Source organism: Vitis riparia, unplaced genomic scaffold (genome assembly GCF_004353265.1).
Source record: "Vitis riparia cultivar Riparia Gloire de Montpellier isolate 1030 unplaced genomic scaffold, EGFV_Vit.rip_1.0 scaffold849_pilon_pilon, whole genome shotgun sequence".
NCBI lineage: Eukaryota > Viridiplantae > Streptophyta > Magnoliopsida > Vitales > Vitaceae > Vitis > Vitis riparia.
This window is the reverse complement of record NW_023269813.1, coordinates 1-23,637: the sequence shown is the minus strand read 5'-3', so window position 1 is coordinate 23,637 and position 23,637 is coordinate 1. Positions and strand designations below refer to the sequence as shown.

At 35.9% G+C, this 23,637-nt stretch overlaps 2 protein-coding genes and 1 pseudogene across 2 annotated transcripts; all 3 read left to right on the top strand.

The window, feature by feature from the left end:
• The first annotated feature begins 9,309 nt into the window (after positions 1 to 9,309).
• LOC117910778 (mediator of RNA polymerase II transcription subunit 6-like) lies at positions 9,310 to 13,038 on the top strand. The gene is made up of 5 exons (XM_034824925.1): positions 9,310 to 9,597; positions 10,676 to 10,850; positions 11,264 to 11,333; positions 11,734 to 11,843; positions 12,597 to 13,038. Exons 1-5 carry the CDS (start codon positions 9,338 to 9,340, stop codon positions 12,756 to 12,758), a joined length of 777 nt encoding a protein of 258 aa, XP_034680816.1. The 5' UTR covers positions 9,310 to 9,337; the 3' UTR covers positions 12,759 to 13,038.
• Positions 13,039 to 15,803: 2,765 nt separating this feature from the next.
• Positions 15,804 to 18,903, top strand: LOC117910777 (inositol oxygenase 1-like). Its single transcript, XM_034824924.1, has 11 exons — positions 15,804 to 15,961; positions 16,102 to 16,204; positions 16,696 to 16,777; positions 16,882 to 17,086; positions 17,388 to 17,447; positions 17,533 to 17,585; positions 17,673 to 17,795; positions 17,910 to 17,979; positions 18,150 to 18,228; positions 18,326 to 18,407; positions 18,613 to 18,903. The coding sequence occupies exons 1-11, from the start codon at positions 15,931 to 15,933 to the stop codon at positions 18,637 to 18,639; spliced, it is 915 nt and encodes a 304-aa protein (XP_034680815.1). The 5' UTR covers positions 15,804 to 15,930; the 3' UTR covers positions 18,640 to 18,903.
• Positions 18,904 to 21,609: 2,706 nt separating this feature from the next.
• Positions 21,610 to 23,320, top strand: LOC117910775 (annotated as a pseudogene).
• Positions 23,321 to 23,637: the final 317 nt, after the last annotated feature.

Genomic DNA, 23,637 nt, shown 5'->3' with positions numbered 1-23,637 from the left:
GTCAATTTGGGAAGCAAAGTAGATTGTCGTTTCCTGTAAACAAGGCTTGGAGAGCTTCAGAAAGGTTGCAATTGATCCATACTGATGTGTGTGGACCAATGAAGACACCCTCGTTGAATGGAAACGGTATTTCATCCTGTTCATAGATGATAAAACAAGGATGTGTTGGGTTTTCTTTATGAAGCAAAAATCAGAAGTGGCTGGTGTGTTTCAGAATTTCAAGGCCTTGGTAGAAAATCAAGCAAATTGCAGCATTAAGGTAATAAGATCGGATAATGGGACTGAATATACATCAGACAAGTTTGACAGGTTTTGTGTTGAAGCTGGAATTGTACATCAGTTGACTATCACTTACTCCCCTCAACAAAATGGAGTGAGTGAGAGGAAGAATAGAACCATTATGGAGATGACAAGGTGTCTGCTATTTGAAAAGAAAATGCCCAAGTGTTTCTGGGCAGAAGCTGTTAACACAGCTGTGTATTTGTTGAACAGACTTCCAACCAAAGCTGTGAAGAATAAAACTTCATTTGAGGCTTGGTATGGAGTTAAACCAGCTGTGGAGCACTTGAAAGTATTTGGGAGTTTGTGTTACACTCATGTGCCAGATGTGAAAAGAGACAAGTTGGACTACAAAGCTGAAATGGGAATCTTCCTGGGATATAGCTCAACCTCCAAGGGCTATAGAGTTTTCAATTTGAAAACAAAAAAAATAATGGTTAGCAGGGACATCAAAGTTGATGAAGCAACAGTATGGAACTGGGAGAAAAATGAGATAGAAGTAGAAGATGTTGATCAAATTGGGGTAACCATTCCCCAAATTACAGAAGAAACTGAAGATGAAGTTGGTGCTGATAACTTAGATGATGTTCCAGTAAGAGGAACAAGGTTACTTGATGAAATATATGAGAGATGTGATGTAGCATTACAGGAGCCTACATGTTATGATGAAGCTGCTAAAGAAAATGGGTGGAGAGTTGCAATGGAGGAGGAGCTAAAAATGATAAAGAAAAATGGAACTTGGGAGCTGGTTGATAGACCCAAAAATCAAAAGATAATTGGAGTTAAGTGGGTTTTCAGAATCAAATATAACTCAGATGGTTCTGTAAACAAACTTAAGGCAAGATTGGTTGTAAAGGGCTATTCTCAAGAGTATGGTGTTGATTTTTCAAATACCTTTGCTCCAGTGGCTAGGCATGATACTATAAGGCTTCTGGTGGCTTTAGCAGCAAAGATGGGCTGGAAAATTCATCATCTTGATGTGAAGTCTACCTTTCTAAATGGTGTGCTTGAAGAAGATATTTATGTTGAGCAACCAGAAGGATTTCAAGTTTCAGGTTGTGAAGATAAAGTTTACAAGCTCCACAAAGCTCTCTATGGCTTGAAACAAGCACCAAGAGCTTGGTATAGTAGAATTGATGCCTATATGCTACAGCAAGGATTTAAAAGAAGTGAAAGTGAAGCCACTCTATATGTGTTGAAGGTTCAAGAAGAAGTTCAGCTTATTGTCTCTTTGTATGTAGATGACCTGCTGGTTACAGGTTGTAATTCAAAATCTTGAAGCAATTCATGGTGCAGATGGAAAGTGAGTTTGAAATGTCCAATTTGGGTGAGATGAAATATTTTTTGGGCATGGAAATTCACCAATGTGAAGCTGGAATCTTCATCTCACAACAGAAGTATGCTCTGAAGGTTTTGAAGAAGTTTCATATGGAAAGATCCAAATCTGTAGCAACTCCTTTGGTTGTGAATGAGAAATTATCAAAGAATGAAGTTAACATCAAAGCAGATGCCTCCATTTACAGAAGCCTAATAGGTAGTCTGCTTTACTTATCTGCTACAAGGCCAGATTTAATGTTCTCAGCAAGCCTACTCTCAAGGTTTATGCACTCACCTAGTAAAATTCATTTTGGGGTAGCTAAGAGAGTTCTAAGGTACATTAGAGGTACTTTTGACTATGGTTGTGGTTTGTTAAGAAAGAAAGTAAAGAACTCCAAGGATATGCAGACAGTGACTGGGTAGGAAGTTTAGATGATTCCAAAAGCACTTCTGGTTATGCTTTCTCATTTGGTAGTGGAGTTTTTTCATGGAATTCAAAAAACAAAAGGTTGTGGCTCAATCCTCAGCAGAAGCTGAGTATATTTCTGCAGCAGCAGCTGCAAACCAAGCTATTTGGCTAAGGAAACTGCTGACTGATCTGGGGCAAAACCAAGCAGATGCTACTGTAATTTGGGTTGACAACAGTCAGCCATTGCTATTGCACAAAACCCTGTGCAGCATGGAAGAACCAAACACATAAATGTGAAGTTTCATGCAATTAGAGAAGCTGAGAAGAATGGTGAAGTCAATCTGGTGCATTGTTGCTCAGAAAATCAGATTGCTGACATATTAACCAAGGCACTTTCCAAAGCCAAGTTCGAAGAGCTAAGATCAAGGCTTGGAGTCTCTAAGAAAATTCTCAAGGAGGAATGTTAGAATTGAGAATTTTATAGATACTTTAAGAAATGTTTTGTTAACAGTAGGATTAGTTGTAAAGGTGTGAAGATCCGTATTTTGTGGAATTTGTTTTTGAAAAAGCTAGATGTGTTAGTTGGGTTTGGTATTGACTCAACAGCAATGTGCCTAAAATTGTAATATTTATATATCAGCTTATGAATGAAATCGTGTGTTCACAGAATCCTATGTGGCTTTGCAAAAACTTATCAGGGAATGAATTCACAGGTTCAGTTCCATCACTTCTTATCCAAAGATCCAAAAATGGATCCCTCTCTTTGAGGTTTGCTTGACAGACTGACCAAATTCAAGTTTTAGACCATCTTGATTCAGTTGAATGTCCTAAAATTTTCCATTTGGTGCTAGTGTGGATGGCAATCCAAATCTTTGTGTAATGGCCTCATGCAACAACAAGAAGAGTGTCGTTATACCGCTAATTGCATCTATTGCTGTAGTTTTAGTACTTCTGAGGGCATTCCTCATCTTGTGGGGCTTAAAAAGAAGACGACAACAATGGCAAGGGATTGATATCTATTTAAGAAATGATTTTGGAATGATCATAAAAAAATGCTTGTTTAATTATATAACAATTGTTTCATCTCTGTGCATAGCCCTTGAATCCAAAGCCAATTAAGAAGAAGATGGAAGATTATAGTCAAAGAATCTGCAATTTACATATTCTGAACTTGTAAACATTACCAACAACTTCCAAAAAGTACTTGGGAAAGGAGGATTAGGATCAGTTTATGGTGGCTACTTGAACGATGGCACTCAAGTCGCTGTGAAGATGCTATCAGAACAAGCAGCTCAAGGGTTTAAGGAGTTCCGCTCAGAGGCAAGCGCATATCTTCTTCATCTATGAAAAATTATTGGAAATTTTCCAATTTGGCTTGGATCTGAGTAAACCCATTTGCATTACAGGCTCAGCTGTTGACAAAAGTTCATCATCGGAACTTGGCTCCCCTAATTGGATACTGTAATGAAGGACGATGCAAGGGGCTTGTATACTCAGGCTTGTACGTATATGAGTATATGGCTAACGGAAACTTGCGAGAACAAATATATATATGGACTCTTACGAACCTTATAGACACATTTTAAAATCGTAAAAACTTTTGAGACCAGAGCAGACAATATCTATATGATGGGGAGTAATCGTTGCATCAATTCTGATTTTGTATGTAATTATTCTGTTATAGGTGCAGGAAAGGACATTCTGGTCTTGAGTTGGGAACAAAGGCTTCAAATAGCAGTTGATGTAGCACAAGGTTAGCAAGCATGAAACTTCTTTCTGAACATGGATTTTTCCTTATCTAAATAACTAACAGCAGTGGAAGATGGAATTGCAGCATTTGAATATTTACATGAAGGTTGCAAGCCACCAATAATCCACAGAGATGTTAAGACTTCCAACATTTGCTTGGATGGAAAATTCCAAGCAAAAGTGGCTGATTTTGGGCTGTCCAGATTCATGCCATCAGAGAGTAGAGCTATTGTATCAACTAAAGTTGCTGGCACACCCGGCTACCTCGATCCTGAGCAAGTCTTCTACAACAGTAACAATCTCTATGAACTCTGGGTGTTGGATTGTGAAGTCTAAATTAATGTTTTTTATGCTACACGAAGGCATTGAAAGCTGAGCTCCCACCAAGCTCGTAGGAATCAAGCTCCTTGTTGAGCTCGTGGGAATCGAGATCCTTACTAAGCTCACAGGAATTGAACTATCTGGTTAGCTTGTGGAGTTTAAGGGAGTGCATCCTTTGAATAATTTTTTTTATTTGAGTGATGAGTTTGCCCCTACAACTCCCTCAAGCCTGGAGCAGGCCCGAGCCTAACTACCACTCCATTCTCAATCAGTAGGCACCAAGAGCCTTGCCCACCATCGTGCCTCATGCACAAGCTGGGTGCTCATAGCAGCCTGGCTCACAACGGCCCTCTTGAACAAACAATGAACCCTAACGTGGAGCGTGTCAAGGAACTACATTTAACCCTTTTATGAATTAGGGTTTTGTTTTAAGAGAAAAATTGTGTGCAGGCCGTTGTAATTGAGAGAAATGAGAGATTTCATACCAGGCCATGAGTGAAGAAAATTTAAACAACATAGGATCACATGTTGATATTTAAGCATGCATTGAACGGCAAAAACAGAAACGTTCACCTTGGTTAATTCCGTGAAAGGCCATTTCTTCCTCTTTTCTGGTATTCAGGAAGCTCCTCCAGTGCTTGATGGTGCGAGAATTACGGGTTAATGAGCTCTTCCCTCTACACCCAGATTCAGTCCAAAACGAGAGTGCGTGCTCTCTTTCAGCCAAAGGAGGAAGGAGCAGGGAGCAAAACCAGCGAGAGAGCCCTTCCTTTTCTTTTATATATATATATATATATTATATATATAATATAATATATATATATATATATATATATTCATATATATATCACACACATTATTTGGACCACTGAAAGGCCATTCTTCCTCTTTTCTGGTATTCAGGAAGCTCCTCCAGTGCTTGATGGTGCGAGAATTACGGGTTAATGAGCTCTTCCCTTCTACACCCAGATTCAATCCAAAACGAGAGTGCGTGCTCTCTTTCAGCCAAAGGAGGAAGGAGCAGGAAGCAAAACCAGCGAGAGAGCCCTTCCTTTCTTTTTTTTATATATATATATATAAATAAATATATTCATATATATATCACACACATTATTTGAACCACCACTTGACTTAATGGCCAGTCAAGTGAATTAGGGTGAGCCCATAAAAAATCAAGCAACAATATGTGTCCAGTCCCATTATGGACCACAATGCAAAAAATAAATAACACTGATTTATGACATTATTAAATTGATTATGTAAGTCCACACATAAAAATTCCAACAATCTCCCACTTGGACTACATAATCAAACATTACAACATACACATAATCATAAATCAATGTCCCATAGAATCTCATCAAAATAAATAATCAAAAGCAATCATACATGCTTCATTGCTTGATTCACAGGGAAATATACAATAGTAGCAATCCTTCCAACAATACCATAATATTATAATACCAAAAATGGCTCCACTAACTTAATACAACCTAGGCTTCCAACAACCCCATTTGAGATACATGTTCCTGAAACGCAATTATGGGTAAGCCTTTTGTTAATGGATCCGCCAACATACTTTTTGTGGACATGTGTTCAATATCAACAAGAGACTCTGCCACTTTCTCCTTAACAAAATAGAACTTTACATCAATATGTTTGGAGCGAGAAATACTCCTAGTGTTCTTGAAGAAAGCAACAGCTGCGGAATTATCACAAAATAATTTTAGCGGTCTAGAAATGGAGTCAACAACTCCCAAAGCTGAAATAAAATTCCGCATCCACATAGCATGACAACAAGCCTCATAACATGCCACATACTCTGCCTCCATAGTTGAGGATGCTGTAAGTGTCTGCTTGACACTTTTCCAAGATACAACTCCTCATGCCATCATAAAAATATAGCCCGTAGTGGACTTCTTATCATCTATGCAGCCAGCAAAATCAGCATCACAAAATCCAACTACATCAAGTAAGCTGGTGTGCTGATATGTCAACATTAAGTCCTTAGTTCCTTGCAAATACCTAAGGACCTTCTTAGTTGCTTTCCAATATTGACTCCCAGGATTGCTCAAGTACCTTCCCAACATGCCCACAACAAAAGCAATATCAGAGCGTGTACATACTTGAGTGTACATAAGGCTGCCCACCACAGATGAATAAGGAATGGTCTTCATTTTCTCTCTTTCATCATCATTTTGAGGACACTGAGCCTTTGAAAATTTATCACCCTTCACAATTGGCGCTTTAGTAGATTTACAGTTGTGCATATTGAACCTCTTCAATATCTTTTCAATATAGGCTCTTTGAGACAATTTAAGCACTCCATTAGCCCTATCACGAAGAATCTTTATGTCCAAGACATAAGAAGCCTCACCAAGATCCTTCATGTCAAAATGGGTTGACAACATGTGCTTTGTCTCAATCAACAAGTCAGAATCATTTGATGCGAGTAGTATATCATCAACATATAAAACAAGAAATATGTAACTACTCCCACTGACCCTCAAATATATGCATCTGTCAACTGTATTCTATTTAAAAAACATTTTGGGTGATAATACTATCAAACTTCAGATACCACTAGATCTTTCATCAACAGAGCTCACATCTTCAAAATATACAACCCTGTCTAACTTAATGATCATGGTGGTATGAGATGGACAATAAAATCTGGAACCCCTTGATCCAATGCAATAACCAACAAAGAAACCACTTATGGTTTTAGGATCAAGTTTCTTTGACTGTGGATTATATGGCCTAACCTCAGCCTTACATCCCCAAACATGGAAATGATGAAGGCTTGGTTTCTTCTCTGACCATAGCTCATAAGGTGTCTTAGGCACAGACTTACTGGGCACTTGATTCAAAATATATGTCGCAGTCCTTAAGGCTTCACCCCACAGAAATTTTGGTAAGGAGGAATTAGACAACATGCACCTCACCATATCCAACAATGTGCGATTCCTCCTTTCTGCAAAACCCCATTCTGTTGAGGAGTGCCTGACATTGTATATCTAGCATCAATGCCGCATTCCAACGGAAACTTAGCGAATGGTCCAGAATTCCGTCCAGTCTCATCATATCTCCCATAATACTCACCATCTCTAACCAATCTCTCTAATCTTTGCCTAGAAATATGACCTAGGCGTTTGTGCCACAATATGGAAGAACTCAAATTTACTTGGCTTATCAACTCTCAAAGCCCAGTCCAAAATGTGCATAGTCATATGCACATTGAAAGACTCAAAACATTCCTCAAAATTATTCCAGTAAGAGGTTTGATGGCAGACAATTGTAGAGTAATACCAGGATTGCTAGTAGCTGGAAAATAACAAAATTAAGCAATATGCATGTTACTACAAAATCATGCATTTGCTAGTTTCCAGAATTTCTCAATTTAGCAATAGCTTGGAATTTTGAAAATTCCACGGCGGTAAGGACAACTAATTAAATATTACAATCAAGATGTACTAATTTTATTACCGAAAGGGTAAAGAAAATTAGTACGATTCATAATATACAATTAATTTCCTTCACCAATCTAAGCATCCTACCAAGCATTGTTATCATCGATAGGACAATTACAATACCCGCATGGACCTTAGTTATCACAATAATAAAACAATCAAAAGAGGGAGATAAACTATCTCAACAAAAACAATTTGACACATATAGGATCACGATAGGCAACCACACATATATTCACTATTGTCATGGAGGAGCTTGATGGTGCGAGAATTACGGGTTAATGAGTTCTTCCCTTCTACACCCAGATTCAGTCCAAAACGAGAGTGCGTGCTCTCTTTCAGCCAAAGGAGGAAAGAGCAGGGAGCAAAACCAACGAGAGAGCCCTTCATTTTCTTTTTTTTATATATATATATATATATATATATATATTCATATATATATCACACACATTATTTGGACCACCACTTGACTTAATGGGCCAGTCAAGTGAATTAGGGTGAGCCCATAAAAAATCAAGCAACAATATGTGTCCAGTTCCATTATGGACCACAATGCAAAAAATAAATAACACTGATTTATGACATTATTAAATTGATTATGTAAGTCCACATATAAAAATTCCAACAATGAGAACACACACTTAGTTGACTGGATCAGTCGATTCAGTCCCAGGCTTGCAAGAGGGGAAATAAGAAGCATTGTAGTCGACTCTAGGCTAAATGGAGATTTCAACCCCAACTCGGCCTGGAAACTTGTAGAGACAGCAATGGCATGTGTGCCCAAAAGCTCCATACAAAGACCAGCAATGAGTCAAGTGGTTGTGGAGCTGAAGGAGTGTCTGCAGATGGAAATGCACCGCAACAAAAGTGCTTCACAGTCGAGAAAATATCAAGATACAACATCAAGGGCTAATTCCATTGATCTGTTTGCTATTGACCTCGACGTCTCAATGCCTCATGCAAGATAGTGAAGTTTATATGGACATTGGTCTCTGGAAAATTAAGATTGTTGAAAATTCTTCTGCAACATTTATTGGGTTCTATCAATATTTGTACTTTAATTAAAATAGAAAATAAATTATTTTTAAAAACATCTTATTTTCGGTAATTTTTACTTGTTTTCAATCAACTATTTTAAAAAATAATTATATAAATATGAAGAATGATTAAAAATAAAATAATATAAATAAAATTTATTTTAAAACATATTTAAAAATATATAAAACAAATTAAAAAAATTTTAAGTTTTCAAACAAACTTTTATTAAATAAAATATCACACAATAGTTTTTAAAAACTTAAAAACTATTTTTAAAAACATTTCCCTCAAAAAATAAATTCAAATTTTTAGAATTGCAATTAGTAGAGGCCTCTAAAGTTGAATAAATAAATAATTTTTAAGGTAAATTAAAAAAAGCGCTCGCGTATTTTTTAAGATTAAGTTTTTTTAATTCTTTTTATTAAAAAAAATAATAGAAAAGCTGACGTGGCAAGTTCGTAGATAGATGCGACATTTTCAAACATATCACATAAAAGTCAATACAAATGTATGTGCAATTATCAGATGTATTTTTCGGTCAACGAGAATAAAAGGTCAAAATTCTTATACAATTCTCAAAATTTTCTAGAAGTTTGTTTTTATTATTATTTTTTATTACTTTTTTTTTTTTCAGTTTTTAACATTTTATTTTAACTTCAGATAAAATAATAATAATAATAATAATAAACAAACATATTTAAAGCCATCTGAAACCCGTTTCTGAACGGACGTACCCGCAGACAAGAAGAACGAAATGACGTCGACGCCGATGGCGCCGCCGAACGCGGCGGCGGGAAACCCTAACTTCGACGGGAATCTGCCGGCGACCCCAACTCCGCCGGGAACAGACATGACGGGCATCTGTTTCAGAGACCAGCTATGGTTAAACTCCTACCCTCTGGATCGAAACCTCGTGTTTGATTACTTTGCTTTGTCTCCTTTCTACGATTGGACCTGCAATAACGAACAGCTTCGTCTACGATCAATTCATCCTCTCGACACCTCGCATCTGTCGTAAGATTTCTCGTTATTTTGATTATTTTGGTTGGTTTAGTTTCTGAAAAAATCGAGGAGAAAGAGGAGATGAAAGGAAAATTTTTAAATTTTATGTCTTGAGTTGTTTGCATAAATTCTTGTACTCCACCAAGCCGATAAGAAATTTTGCGTGGTTTTGTGGCTTATGTGGTTGCTTCAGTTTGCTAAAAATGTTTAATTTCAACTCAATTGTTCATGGTAACTGAATGGAAATAGGTTTATTCGAAGTTCCCTAGTATTTTTTTAGGTGCATTTTAAATTTCTCTTAGTCTTTGTTTGGTTGCTGAGAAAACGGAGGGAAGAAAAAAGAAAAAAGAAAATGGAAATGTGAATAATGTCTTATGTTATTTATGTTTTTTTAAAAAGGAAATTAAAATTCAACTAAATTAAGCCAAGTGTGTGGAAGAATTAGGGAAGTGGAATGGGCGCGTTAGTCTTCTCAAGTTCAATGAAAAAAATCTAAGCTTCAATTTTTGGTTTGTTTTCTTCGCTTACCTTTTCTCAGCCACGAAACTTTGTTATTTACTATGTTTTTCAATCAGCTAGGGTTTCTGGAAGTATTTGGAGTCTATTTCTTTTTTGGAACTTTGAAACATTCTTGATATCCTCTGTGGATCAAGATATTGATATCACGACTTTAAATTACTGCTAAATTTGAGAATCATGATTTACAGTGATAATGAATTGAAGAAAACCAGGAACAAGAAAATTTTTGGGGATTCCATCAAAGTTGAATTAAGTGCCATTCCCTTGTGTAATTCTTCATTTCAAATTCAAAACACAATTCTTGGAACACGGGAATCTGCTCAAGCTCAGTACCAGATGTAGAAATGTACTCTGAGCCTTCTAGGTTGCCAAAACTAATTAAAGATTGTGGACCGCCTTCCTTGGCAAACGAAACACTTGAATTGTTCTATTTAACAAGTTGTTAATATCTCATGTGTTAATTAAAGAGATCATATATGAGGCGACAAAGTATCTACTAGGCGTCATGTTGACATCCCCATATGATTTGATGGGCTGCACTGTAAAGGATGATGGTTATTTTTATCTACAGGAAAATGACTGGTACCGAATTCATGCTGAATGAAGTTATGGAGCCCCACCTCTTTGTCATCCGGAAGCAAAAGAGAGATGGCCCTGAGAAAGTTACACCAATGCTTACTTATTATATTTTGGATGGTTCAATCTACCAAGCTCCACAACTCTGCAATGTCTTTACAGCTCGAATTGTAAGTTCTGTTATCTTTGTTGTCCTCTTGTTCCCATATAGCTCATTTGTACTGGCATATTAATCCAATTTAAAAAGTTCAAAATTATTATACGTTCATATGATTCAGTTGATGAAGCCATTTGAATCATTATACAAGTTTATTTGGGTCTGAATATGCATCATGGAACTACTTGAGGTGCTGACAATGATTTTCTGAAAGATTGTTAGGTGCTTAGTCCATTAAACATGAAATTTGAAACCATTTCTTGTTTTCCGAATATGGAAGCTTTAGTTGTATGGCAATTGTTTGATATATGCACCATACATAATAGAAACTTGGGAACACTGGATTGAATAATTAAGGTCATCTAATATATTTGTTTCTGTGAACTTGATCTCAATCTTTTTCTTGTTTGTGGACCTGTGTGGCAGGGCCGGGCTCTGTATCATATATCAAAGGCTTTTACCACCGCTGCCTCAAAGCTGGAGAAGATTGGATATGGTATTTGAATGCTATCTCATTTTTCTCCTCTTTTTAATGGAAGAGAGGCCATCATTATTTTCAAATTAAAGAATGTGGCATACATTTGAAGGACTACAGTTATCATATTGCTTACTAGAATAATGTGTTTATGTTTGTCAATTTGTCTTTGGAACTAGTTGATGGTAGGTGTTGGGAACATAACACCCTTTAAGTTTTGCTGCCTTTGAATCCAAGAATTTTGATCCAGAAGTTTCAAATAGTTGGCATAATCAACTTGATTTTATACTGTGATGTCATTATCATGGAAGTGTAGGCAGAAGTATGGCATAACAGAATATCGGTGGCAGCCGCATAAATATCTCCTTTTCATTATTAGCCGCACACGTATCAATTCAATTCTTGTTTCCTTCTGATGCAGTGGATGCTGAAAATGAAAATCCAGCACTTGAATCAAAGGTTGGTAAAGAGACAATCGACTTTAAGGAAGTCATGCGAGTGGACCAGATTCTTGCATCTTTACAGCGCAAGGTAACCTTAACCCATCCAAAGGGAGTTCCTTTTATGCTAATATATTGAAGAGAATTAATTACATAGCCGTGGACAAATGTAGGAAATTATCAAAACATTATAGAAGATCATCCCTGGGGAACAATAACAAACATCTGATGGAATGTATGATTAATTGATTTTTACAGTTGATTTATCTTTAGATTGGATGACAGACAAATGCTATATGAAGGATGAAGTACAGTCTTGCATTCTTGTACTCATACATGACTTGTTCCTTTTACAAAGATTTTTCCTCCTCTCGCAAACTGAAATCCAACTCCAGTCACATCTGGAAGCCCTAGTGAGTAAGCCACCTTAAGGGCATGGAAGTTAATATCACTGCTCCCTTACAACAAAAACATTGAAAAAAAAGCATTAAACCCAACTATTTGGCTTGGCTACATGAATATGGATGCCTCCCTTTCTTGGCTTAGATTATCTTTATCATGATTACATTTTAGTTTTGTTTCCCAAATCTCTGAAGCTTTAACAGAAGTCATGGAGCACCTGTTCATTTTTTTTTATATGAATATAATATTAGGACATTAGAAGATTTAAACCCTAATCCATCCCAACCCTTTACAGCCCTGAGCCACAGCATACAGGTGTAGAAGCTGGTGGATGGATAAAGGAATTAATGGGATTTGATCTCTTATTACTTAAAATAGATTTGAGTTTATTGTTTCTTGGAGTTGATTCTTTATAGTGGATGTTCTTTTTCTTTTCATGCAGCTACCTCCAGCCCCTCCACCACCACAATTCCCAGAAGGCTATGCTCCCCTGCCAACTTCGGAAGGAGAGAAAGGCCCCGAAACCCAGCAAGCAGCCGAGCCACAGCTTCCTGCTCTTGATCCCATCATCGACCAAGGCCCATCTAAAAGAATGAAATTTTGATCCCCTTTTCATCCGAGATCATCTACATTGCTCTAACCGAATTCTCTGCTAATTTCTCACTTCCATCATAACTCATTTTCCCGGGTTTGTGTACTTATCTAATTCAGAATGTAGTTTTCATCTGAACCAAACAGAAGGAGATTGGTAGGACAAAATGCACTTAATTTCTCGGCTCTGCTCTATTTTGTCATGAACTCGTTAATTTCAATGCACAGAGACTGTCCATTCGGGGGAAAAATGTCTGAATCGAATGGTCCAAATCTGCTGAGCTTGCAGGACCTATTTAACTCAGTGGGACATCAAGCAGCAGATAGTTGTTCCTTTCCCTCACTACCAAACATGGAGCAGGTAGCCATGCTTTGTTTATCATTAATCGAAGATATTTTTTCACCGACAGTCCAAAAAATTAATAAACATGTGGTGGATTTTCTCACTGTCACTAACCAACTTTCCACTACTTTAATGTAGCCGCTGTTGACGTGGCCCATTCTAGGTCGCAGGTGAAGTGTTGCCAGCTGGCTAAATCATTAGATATCAGTGACAGTGACTTCCATTCCCGCACATAACTTTTTATGTTTTACGTATCGATCTGGGCGTGACATTTCCACCACCCCGAACTGGTATCTTTCACACGTGCGAGGCACCGCCATCCCTGCTGTTTCAAAAAAAAAAATGGTGTCACGTGTTGAATGTGCATGCATGAAATTTTTAATAAAATTAAAAAGAATTTTTTTTTTAATAACGTTCATTTTATTTACTATTTTAAAATTATTAAGATAACTCGGTGAATGAAAGATGAAAATTGAATTTTTTGCAAGGATTATGATTCTTGAAATAAAAATAAAATTAAAAATTTTATTTTTAATAAAATATCTCATTTTTATTATGATTTTGATTCCTTTATTCCATCGAAATAATATATTTTTTTTTACCATACAAGTTATTTTTCTTATTTAAATTTCAAAATAAAATTTTGTTTTCATTTGTATTGTATTCATATTATTATGATTTTATAATTATTAAATGTAGAAAATTAGGAAAAAATAATTTTAAATGTACTTAATTTTTAGTATCATCAAACACAAAGATTAATTGAAAAAAAAAAATTTCTATTTTTATTTTTATACTAAAAATAAAAAATTAAGTGAGCGATAATTGTATTTACTAACCTGGAAGATTAAATAAATGCTTGTCAATATGTGGAATAAAGATTTTTGTCTTTCTCTATCCTCTTATCGATGAAGATTATTGACGTACATACAAGATCGATAAAAAGAGATATTTTCCATTTACAAAATATGACAGATAAAAAATTAAAATATATTTACTAATAAACCCTTAAAGCTTTTTACCCTTTGCAGTCCTCACTTTAAATTATGAATTTTTAAATTTTCTGATAATTGTGTTTTGAACCCGATTAGACTCAAAAATTAAGATTTAATCCATAAAAATTGCATAATTGATGAAAATTATATAAAATGTGAAAAAACCAATATACCATTCAAAATTATTTTGAATATTTTCTATCATAATGTTTGATAAACTTTTTGATCTTTTTTATTTTAAATAATTATTCTGAAAATTTATTATTTTTAGAAAACTATTTTTTAAAAAATATATTCTAAAAATATTTCATTTTAAAAAAATAATTTGACATATTTTAATTATTTTTTATAAACACAATTTTAAAAATATATATTTTTAAGATGTTTGATTTTTAAATAATAATAATAATAATAATTTATTTTTATTTTTTGGAAAATGATGCATTTTTTAAAATTATTAAATTAAATTAAATTTTATTGAGGTTTACAAAAGAAATAAAATTTAAATTAATATTTTTTTACTTTTTTTTTTCATAGTCAATAAAGATCATTTTTTTAAAAGATAAAAAATTAATTTATTTCTTCTCAATTTTCATACTTTTTCTAAGTCTTTGACTTAAATGGTGAACTTTTATGGACCAAAACTTCGACCCAATTAAGTTCAAAACAAAATTATCCCTTTTATTAATCAATCATTTTAGGTAATTAAGGCATATGAGGCATAGGCGAATCAACCCATCTAATTTTTCCTTTTAGATGATATTTATTTCCATTTAAAAATTTTGGATAATACTAAAATTCCATATATTAATTTACTATTAATTTTAAAATATTCTATAAATTTATTTTAATTAATAAATATATGTTTAGTTCCATTTATAATATTTTTGTGACAATTTTTTATTTCTAGAAAATTATAAATTTAAAAATATTTCCTGGCATTGACTTATCATATATGAAAAATCAGGGAATATTTTAATGTTATCCTTAGGATTGATTCAGTGACACATCATATGGTTATCAGAATTTAATTACCAAAAATTTTAATTGTTCAGATACCTGAAGATCAGGCGCAATAATAAAATAAGTTAAAATATCCTCCTAATAATAATTTGAAATGACGTGGCAGTGATGAAAACCTGATCATTTAGGAAAATTGACCCAAGCATGATGGTCCATCGTGGACAAGGTCAAAATTTAGTATGCGGATCGGACGGTCAAGATCGGTATCCACGTTTCATGATGTTATTGGATTTTACAAAGAAAGTCAAAACCTGAAGAACTACATCAAACTCGAAAAGCCTCACCTCCACGCAACACACCCCAGGTCCACGCGCTAAGATGAGGGCGGCACGATAGAGCAGGCAGAGACAGGAGGGCGACACGTAGGCAGCGCGTGGACATAAGAGAAAATGATGGGTGGAAGGAACAAGAGGCTAATACTCCAAAGAAGGAAACGTACAAAAGTTACAGTATTTGACTAGATAACACGTCAGAATGGGCCCACCACTAGCGAAAAATCCTGACTGGATAGGAGTGGTGACAAGAGGGTGGAGCCTCGAGTGACAGGTGGACACGTCAGCGGCAAGGTCTGCATGAGAGGTTGCCAACTTGCATGGGGAGAGGACGTCTCTCTAAAATCATCAATCTTAATAAACTTGTTTGCAAAACTATAAAACATTTTCATGCAAGGACTCCATTCCCCCGAATTCTCAGGGAAGGACTTCCGGCTGATATAAATACCTCCCCAAACCCATAATGTCTCCACCATCAAATCAGCTTCCTCTTGTTCATTTCTCTGATTCAGTTCTTGTGGGTTTTCCTGGGTTTCCTCCTACACATCCGGGATGACCATCCTCATTGATCAGCCTGATTTTGGTAATTTTTAATCTTTTTTTTTTTTTTAAATTACTATTTTTTTTTTGGGGTTTTGGGGTTTTAGATCTGATATTGAATTTACAGTTTTTTTTTTTTTTTTTTTTTTTTTGTGGGTTTTGATGTTGAATTATTTTTGGCAGTCGAGGTGGTGGAGGAGAAGGTGGATTTTGAACAGGAGAATGAACTGGTGTTGGACGGTGGGTTTGTGGTGCCGGAGAGCAACGCTTTTGGGCATACCTTTAGGTAAATCCCGGAAACGGAATTAACCCTGGACTTATTAACCAGGTGGATTTCTTCCCCTTTGTTTTTTTTCATAAAGGGGAGGGAGAAAAAAAGGTGTTTTACCAGTTTAAGTGTTTTTTCCCTGTTTGATTATATGTGCTGCAGTGTTTTCTTTTTTTCCCTTTATGTTTGTTTCTCGGGAAATCATAGGAAAGGGTCATCGGTTATTAGGGCGGCTGTCGGCAGATTCCAGGATCTTATGACTTTCATGTTTTAGGGTTGGGCCATTTGGGCCTTGTCTTTTCTGTCAGAAAGTTGGATCTTGGGTTTGGGTTTGGGTTTGAAATTGACCCATGCAGGGATCTATTCCTATTGGGCTGTATGGGCTTCAGGTTGGGCCTTGGCCTTTAATGTCTGCAACTAGATCTCTGGTTCTGGGCTTCAGTTTTAGACATGTGTCTTCAAGATATGTAACATATGATATGATTCGATGTTTCATCTTCTGTTCTCAGGGATTATGATGCTGAAAGCGATAGAAAAGATGGGGTAGAAAATTTCTACAGAATCAATCACATCAACCAGACATATGACTTTGTGAGAAGATCGCCTCAACCTCAAAATTCATCAGACTCTGAGCAATTCTTTTCATTTTTTCAGAGAAATGAATCAATCCTTGGCCTTTGATTTTTATGTACTAGGTGAAGAAAATGAGAGAAGAGTACAGCAGGCTGAACAGGGTGCAAATGAGCATATGGGAATGCTGTGAACTTCTCAATGATGTTGTTGATGAAAGTGATCCTGACTTGGATGAGCCTCAGATCGAGCACTTGCTGCAGACAGCTGAGGCCATCCGAAAAGACTATCCTAACGAGGATTGGATGCACCTCACTGCCCTTATCCATGGTAAATTCTCTGCTTCATCTCCATAAATCCTATGAATAATATTAGGTAGAGGCCCGAGGACCTGTGTAAGGAACACTCCCAACCTCGTTGATACTGTACGGGCCTTAAGGGCCTTCACTGACACAATAAGGATAGTCACGTTGTACTTTTCCATGAAATGGGCAGCCTCTAAACGACTCACTATTTACTATGCTTTAGAAATGTAGGGTCACATCGAATCAGGTTTGTAAGAGGGTGAAGTTCCTTGAACAAGGTAAGTAGGGGAAACAATTACTTGACATGGTTTCTTTATGGACTACAGATCTGGGAAAGGTCCTCCTCCTTCCTTCCTTTGGAGAACTGCCTCAGTGGGCTGTTGTTGGTGAGTGTCTTGTTTCATTTATTGCAGTTAATATCATCAAACATATTAAAAAAATTTGTAATCTCATCATGTTGTTGTATTGCAGGGGACACATTCCCTGTTGGGTGTGCTTTTGATGAGTCTATTGTTCATCACAAGGTTGGCCTTCTTTCAAGTTCATATTACTGAAGAAACATATCCAATTACTATTTTAATCATATTTATGGTTTTTATGATGCTCTGCAGCATTTCAAGGAGAGCCCTGACTACTATAATCCTGCTTACAACACTAAGTATGGGGTTTACTCAGAGGGCTGTGGGCTTGAGAATGTGATGATGTCGTGGGGGCATGATGACTACATGTACCTGGTACATGTTTCAAACTCTGCTCACATTATCTACTCTACCTTCTACATAACATTTTTTTCATTGTTTTTAAGGTTAAGAGTGACAAAATTCTAACTTCCCATCTCTCATTTTTAGGTGGCCAAGGAGAACAAGACAACTTTACCTTCAGCAGGGCTTTTTGTTATCAGATACCATTCCTTTTATGGTAAGTACAAAAAAATCAGAGAAATTTCTTGAACCCCATTTAGCATCAAGGCTTTATTTTGTTATTGAGTTGTGGGAATGAGGAAATTTCTCTAAATATATGTATCCAATTATACACAACATGGTGATTTCTTGATGAATTGGTCTTAATGGAAGTGTTTCATGTGGCAGCTTTGCACAGGTCTGATGCATATAAATATCTGATGAATGAGGAAGACATTGAGAATCTGAAGTGGCTCAAGATATTCAAGTAAGTTTACCATTTTTTTCTTTAACCTTTTAGTCCTAACTATACTTTGCCTAATATATTCTAATGTTTATTTTCCAATGCCTTCCTATATATGCAGCAAATATGACCTTTACAGCAAGAGCAAAGTCCGAATCGATGTTGAGAAGGTCAAGCCGTACTATCTTTCCCTCATTGAAAAGGTTAGAACTGCTGTATTTTGTTAGAACCCATTTGACATTGATTCTAAGGAGTGTTTCTAAGTTTTCTAACACTTAGAAAATTTTTATCAAAATAGTTGTTTTGAAACGTTTCCCAAAATCATTGTTGGACAAGCTCTTACATTTTTTCTGATCCCCTATGATTTGTGTGATTTGTCCTTAACACAAAGAACCATTGTGGTTACAGTACTTCCCTGCTAAGCTAAACTGGTGAAAGTTGAAGCTCTGAAGTTTGCTGGAGTAGTTCATAGCTTGGTCTTAGTCTGCTAGAGGGGCAGGGCATGATGTAATATAGATGGTTTTCCTTTCTATGATGTTTAGGGACCAGGGAAATAATAGTGTACTCGTGAGAAGAGAATCTCACAATATTGTAGCTTGTGGCTCTTCTGAAATAAATTCTCTGCATTGCCCTTCTGTAATTGCTCTTCCCTTGTTAGTTTGAACATAATGGTTTAGTTGTGAAGAATCAAAGAGGTTACCTCCCATCTTCCATCTAATTAAGCCAAACAAAAGACCTATTATGATCCATAAATTAAGTTCTCAGTTGATGAATCAAATATTATGTACAAGGTAAATTACAAGAACTATGTGGTTGAGCTCAAGGAATTGGTAAATATGGCAATTCTATTGGTTGACCCAAAATGTATCTATTATTTAAATGGGTTACACAGGTGGACATGAATTTATCCTAAATCCAATTATACTCAACCCAAGCCCGTCAAAAGTGTGTAGGGTTCAATCATATCAAACTTTGCCACAATATTTGGAAAAATATAGGTTCTGTTTGGTAATTGTTTTAAAAAATAGTTATGAAAAACAACTTGTGAAAATAATTTTCAAAAACTATTTTATGATGATTTATAAAACAAAAGTCTGTTTGAAAACTTGAAATATTTTTAATCTATTTTTAATATTTTTAAATATATTTTAAAAATAATTTTTATATGTAGTAGTTTATTTTCAATCATTCTACGTATTTGTATAATCACTTTTTTAAATAGTCTTCAAAAAACAAAAAATAGACTAATATCTCAAATAGTATGGGATGAAATTAAGATTGTCCAAATGGTGTGAGATGAAATCAAGATTGTCGGGCTAGAGTCTTACCTAATCTTACAGCAGCTCATCGTAACTCTCTTGTTTCTTTTATGAAAGCCGTAGATTTTGAACCATTATGGTTGCTTGAGTTGAATTTTGAACCATTATAGTTACAAGGCATTGACTCAAACTTCATTCAATTCACAATCCCACCTAAGAGATGATGAGAAAAAGGCTGTTGTGAAAAGGAGAAAAGTTTGAAAATGGTGAAAGTCTAATTAATAAGGTGGAAACTTGGACAAACTGGTGCCCAAAACACTACGAATTCTACATTTTCCATTCATACTTCGGAGCATATACGCAAAGTAACTTCCATGACTAAGTCCTTCACAATCTATATAAGTATGGTTCTCCGGTATCAGATTTTATCATAGCAGAAATGGCAGGAACCAACTCCCCAAGGTCCATTCTGCTCACCATTTTCATCTTTGCCATGGTTTTATCTCCAATGGTATCATCATGTGATGCAGCTCGATTCACCCAACGAGGTAAACCCAATCAATTATCGATCACTGGTACTGAATATTTTGTTTCCATGATGAGATTAATTCAGTCTTTTCTTTTTTCTCATGCAGAGCTTCTTCAAGAAGACGAAGGACCCATATGCCCTGCTTGTGTTTGCTGCTCACCTGCACCTCCCGGCGGTTGCTGCCCATGCTGTGCTTCTCCTGCAGAACCAGTGTCACCCTGAAACGCCAGCTTTGTCCCCTAATCGTATATTTATGAATAAACAGAAGCCGAAGGATATGCCAGTGTGTCTGCCTGCTTCATATGACTTTGTTATGAAAATAAATTTGCATAAAGTTCATGCTGTATCGTGAACTTCCCCACCTTATGTTATGTTCATGTTTGTTTGGTTTAATCAAAATATGGAAAATATATTGAAGTCTTTGTAAAGTTTTACAAATGGGGTTGATATTATCTGCAGAAATCTGAATGATTAATTCTACATTGAGGGTCCACCTAAACATACATATTTTCAGAAGCAGTCAACCATATTAACTGATGGTGGTCACCAACTTTATAGACCAAACATCACAAAAAGTCCTATAACGTTAAAGCTTGTGCCCTTATCCATGGTGAATTCCTGCTTCATCTCCGTAAATCCTATGAATGATATTAGGTAGAGGCAAAAGGACCCTTGTAAGGAACACTCCCAACCTTATAGATATTGTATGGGCTTTGAGGATCCTCAGGGACAATATTTGCATAGTTGGGAGTGACTCATTATAAATGATATCAATCCTAATTCCTAATCTTGATGTGGGAGTTTGTTTGATCCAATATAAGGGGTCTTACCTATTTGACTCTGCAATCCCGTGTGATATAATGAGGATATTGTGTCTTCATTTGGGGTATTTGTGATATCCTACATCAGATTGATGATATGATATGTGTATGACCTCCTCTTGAACCTTGTAGATGAGTTTTAAAACCTCGAGGATTGTTTGGGTCCAAAGTAGACAATATCCATAAAGTTGATGGAGTTGTATTTTTACAACCCTTGAGTCACATTGAACTTTTCCATGAAATGGGCGGACTCTAAAGGACTCAGTATTTACTGTGTTGTAGAAATGTAGAGGTGTTTGGCACAACTCGATATTGACCGGGGCCATTACGGGCCAATGTGTTGGGCTAGCACAACCCACTTAAAAATCGTGACGAGCCAACCAGGCCCATGCAAGACAAATAGGTGGCCCGACAAGGCCCATAAGTTTGCGGGCTAATCGTGTTGGGTCGGGCTATGCCGTGTTGATGGGTTGTGCTTGCGGACCATGGCCCATGGGCCACTCACTTTGTTAAAAATTTTAATTTAATTTTTAAAGTCATTTTTCGTAAGTTTTTTTTTTCATTATTAAATAAAATTTCTTTTTATTACTTTAAACACCTCTAACAATTATATTTTTTTATTTTTTATACACTTCTAATAATTATACTTTTTATTTTTTACATTTATATTTATTGAGTTTGTAATTGTAAAATTTATAGAAATGTTAGTTTTTTATTTTTAAAAATAGTAAAAAAAATTATATTTGAATTTGTTTATTTTTTATCAAAATAAAAATAAATTTAAAATAATGGAATAATGGGTCGACACAATGGACACGATGGGCTAGCATGGTGGGCTGTTTCTTTAGGCCCAACATGGCCTGCTCCTTTGGACTGTGCCGGCCCAGCCTGCTACAGTGTTGGGCCATGCCGGCCCATCCCGACCTTTTGGCGTGCCGGGCCACGGGCCAAAATAGGCGGCCTGGCCCAATGGACACCTCTATAGAAATGTAGGGTCACATCCAATCTGGTTTGTAAGTAGGGAAACAATTGCTTGACTTGTCTCTTGATGTACTGCAGATCTGGGAAAGGTCCTCTTTCGTTCCTTTGGAGGACTGCTTCAGTGGGCTGTTGTTGGTGTCTTGTTTCATATGTTGCAGTAAATATCATCAAACCTATTAAAAAAAAATTTAATCTCATCATTTTGTTGTATTGCAGGGGACACATTCCCTGGTGGGTGTGCTTTTGATGAGTCCATTGTTCATCACAAGGTTGGTCTTCTTTCAAATCCATATTACTAAAGAAACATATCCAGTTACTCTAATTATTCTAATTATTTGAATCAGACTTATGGTTTTTATGATGCTCTGCAGTATCTCAAGGAAAACCCTGACGACCATAATCCTGCTTACAACACTAAGTATGGGGCTTACTCAGAGGGCTGTGGGTTTGAGAATGTGATGATGTCATGGGGGCATGATGATTACATGTACCTGGTACATGTTTCAAACTCTGCCCACATTATCTACTCTACCTACATGATTTTTTTTAATTGTTTTTGAGGTTAAGAGTGACAAAATTCTAACTTCCCATCTCTCATTTTTAGGTGGCCAAGGAGAACAAGACAACTTTACCTGCAGCAGGGCTTTCTGTTATCATATACCATTCCCTTTTGTGGTTAGTACAAAAAAATCAGAGAAATTTCTTGGACCCCATTTAGCATCAAGGCTTTATTTTGTTACTGAGTCGAGGGAACAAAGAAATTTCTCTAAATATATAACCAATTATACACAAAATGGTGATTTCTTGATGAATTGGTATTAATGAAAGTGTTTAATGTGGCAGCTTTGCACAGGTCTGATGCACATAAACATCTGATGACTGAGGAAGACATCGAGGATCTGAAGTGGCTCAAGCTATTCAAGTAAGATTACCATTTTTTTCTTGTACTTTTTAGTCCTAACTATACCTTGCCTAATAAATTATAATGTTTATTTTCCAATTCCTTTCCTGTATGTGCAGCAAATATGACCTTTACAGCAAGAGCAAAGTCCGAATTGATGTTGAGAAGGTCTAGCCATACTTTCCCTCAATGAAAAGGGTAGAACTACTCAATTTTGTTAGAACCCGTTTGACAATGATTCTAATAAATGTTTCTAAACTTTCTAACACTTGAAATTTGTTTTTAGAATAGTTGTTTCGAAATGTTTCCTAAAATTACTGTCCAATAAGCTCTTACATTCTTTCTAGTCCCTATGATTTGTCCTTAACACAAAGAACCATTGTTGTTGCAGTACTTCCCTGCTAAGCTTAACTGCTGAGAGTTGGAGCTCTGAAGTTTGCCGGAGTAGTTCAACACAGCTTGGTCTCAGTCTGCTGGAGGGCACGGCATGATGTGATATAGATGGTTTTCTTTACTATGATGTGTAATGACCAGGGAAATAATAGTGTACTTGTGAGAAGGGATTCTCACAATATTGTAGCCTGTGGCTCTTCTGAAATAAATTCTCTGCATTGCCCTTTTGTAATTGCTCTTCCCTTGTTTCCAAAGTTCGAACAAAATGGTCTAGCTGTAAAGAATCAAGGAGGGTACTTTTCATCCCCCATCTAATTACAACAAACAAAAGATTTCATATGATTCATAAATTAAATTCTCGGTTGATGAATCAAATATTTAGTACAAGGTAAAATACAAGAACTACGTTTTTGAGCCGAGGGAATTGATAGCAGGTGACAATTGGTGTTGGTGGTTGTTTGTGCCAAAACCTAGATATTTAAGTTACATAGTTTAAACTTATATTTAAGTTAATTATTAAATGAGTCAATTTAGGTTAAATTTGTATTA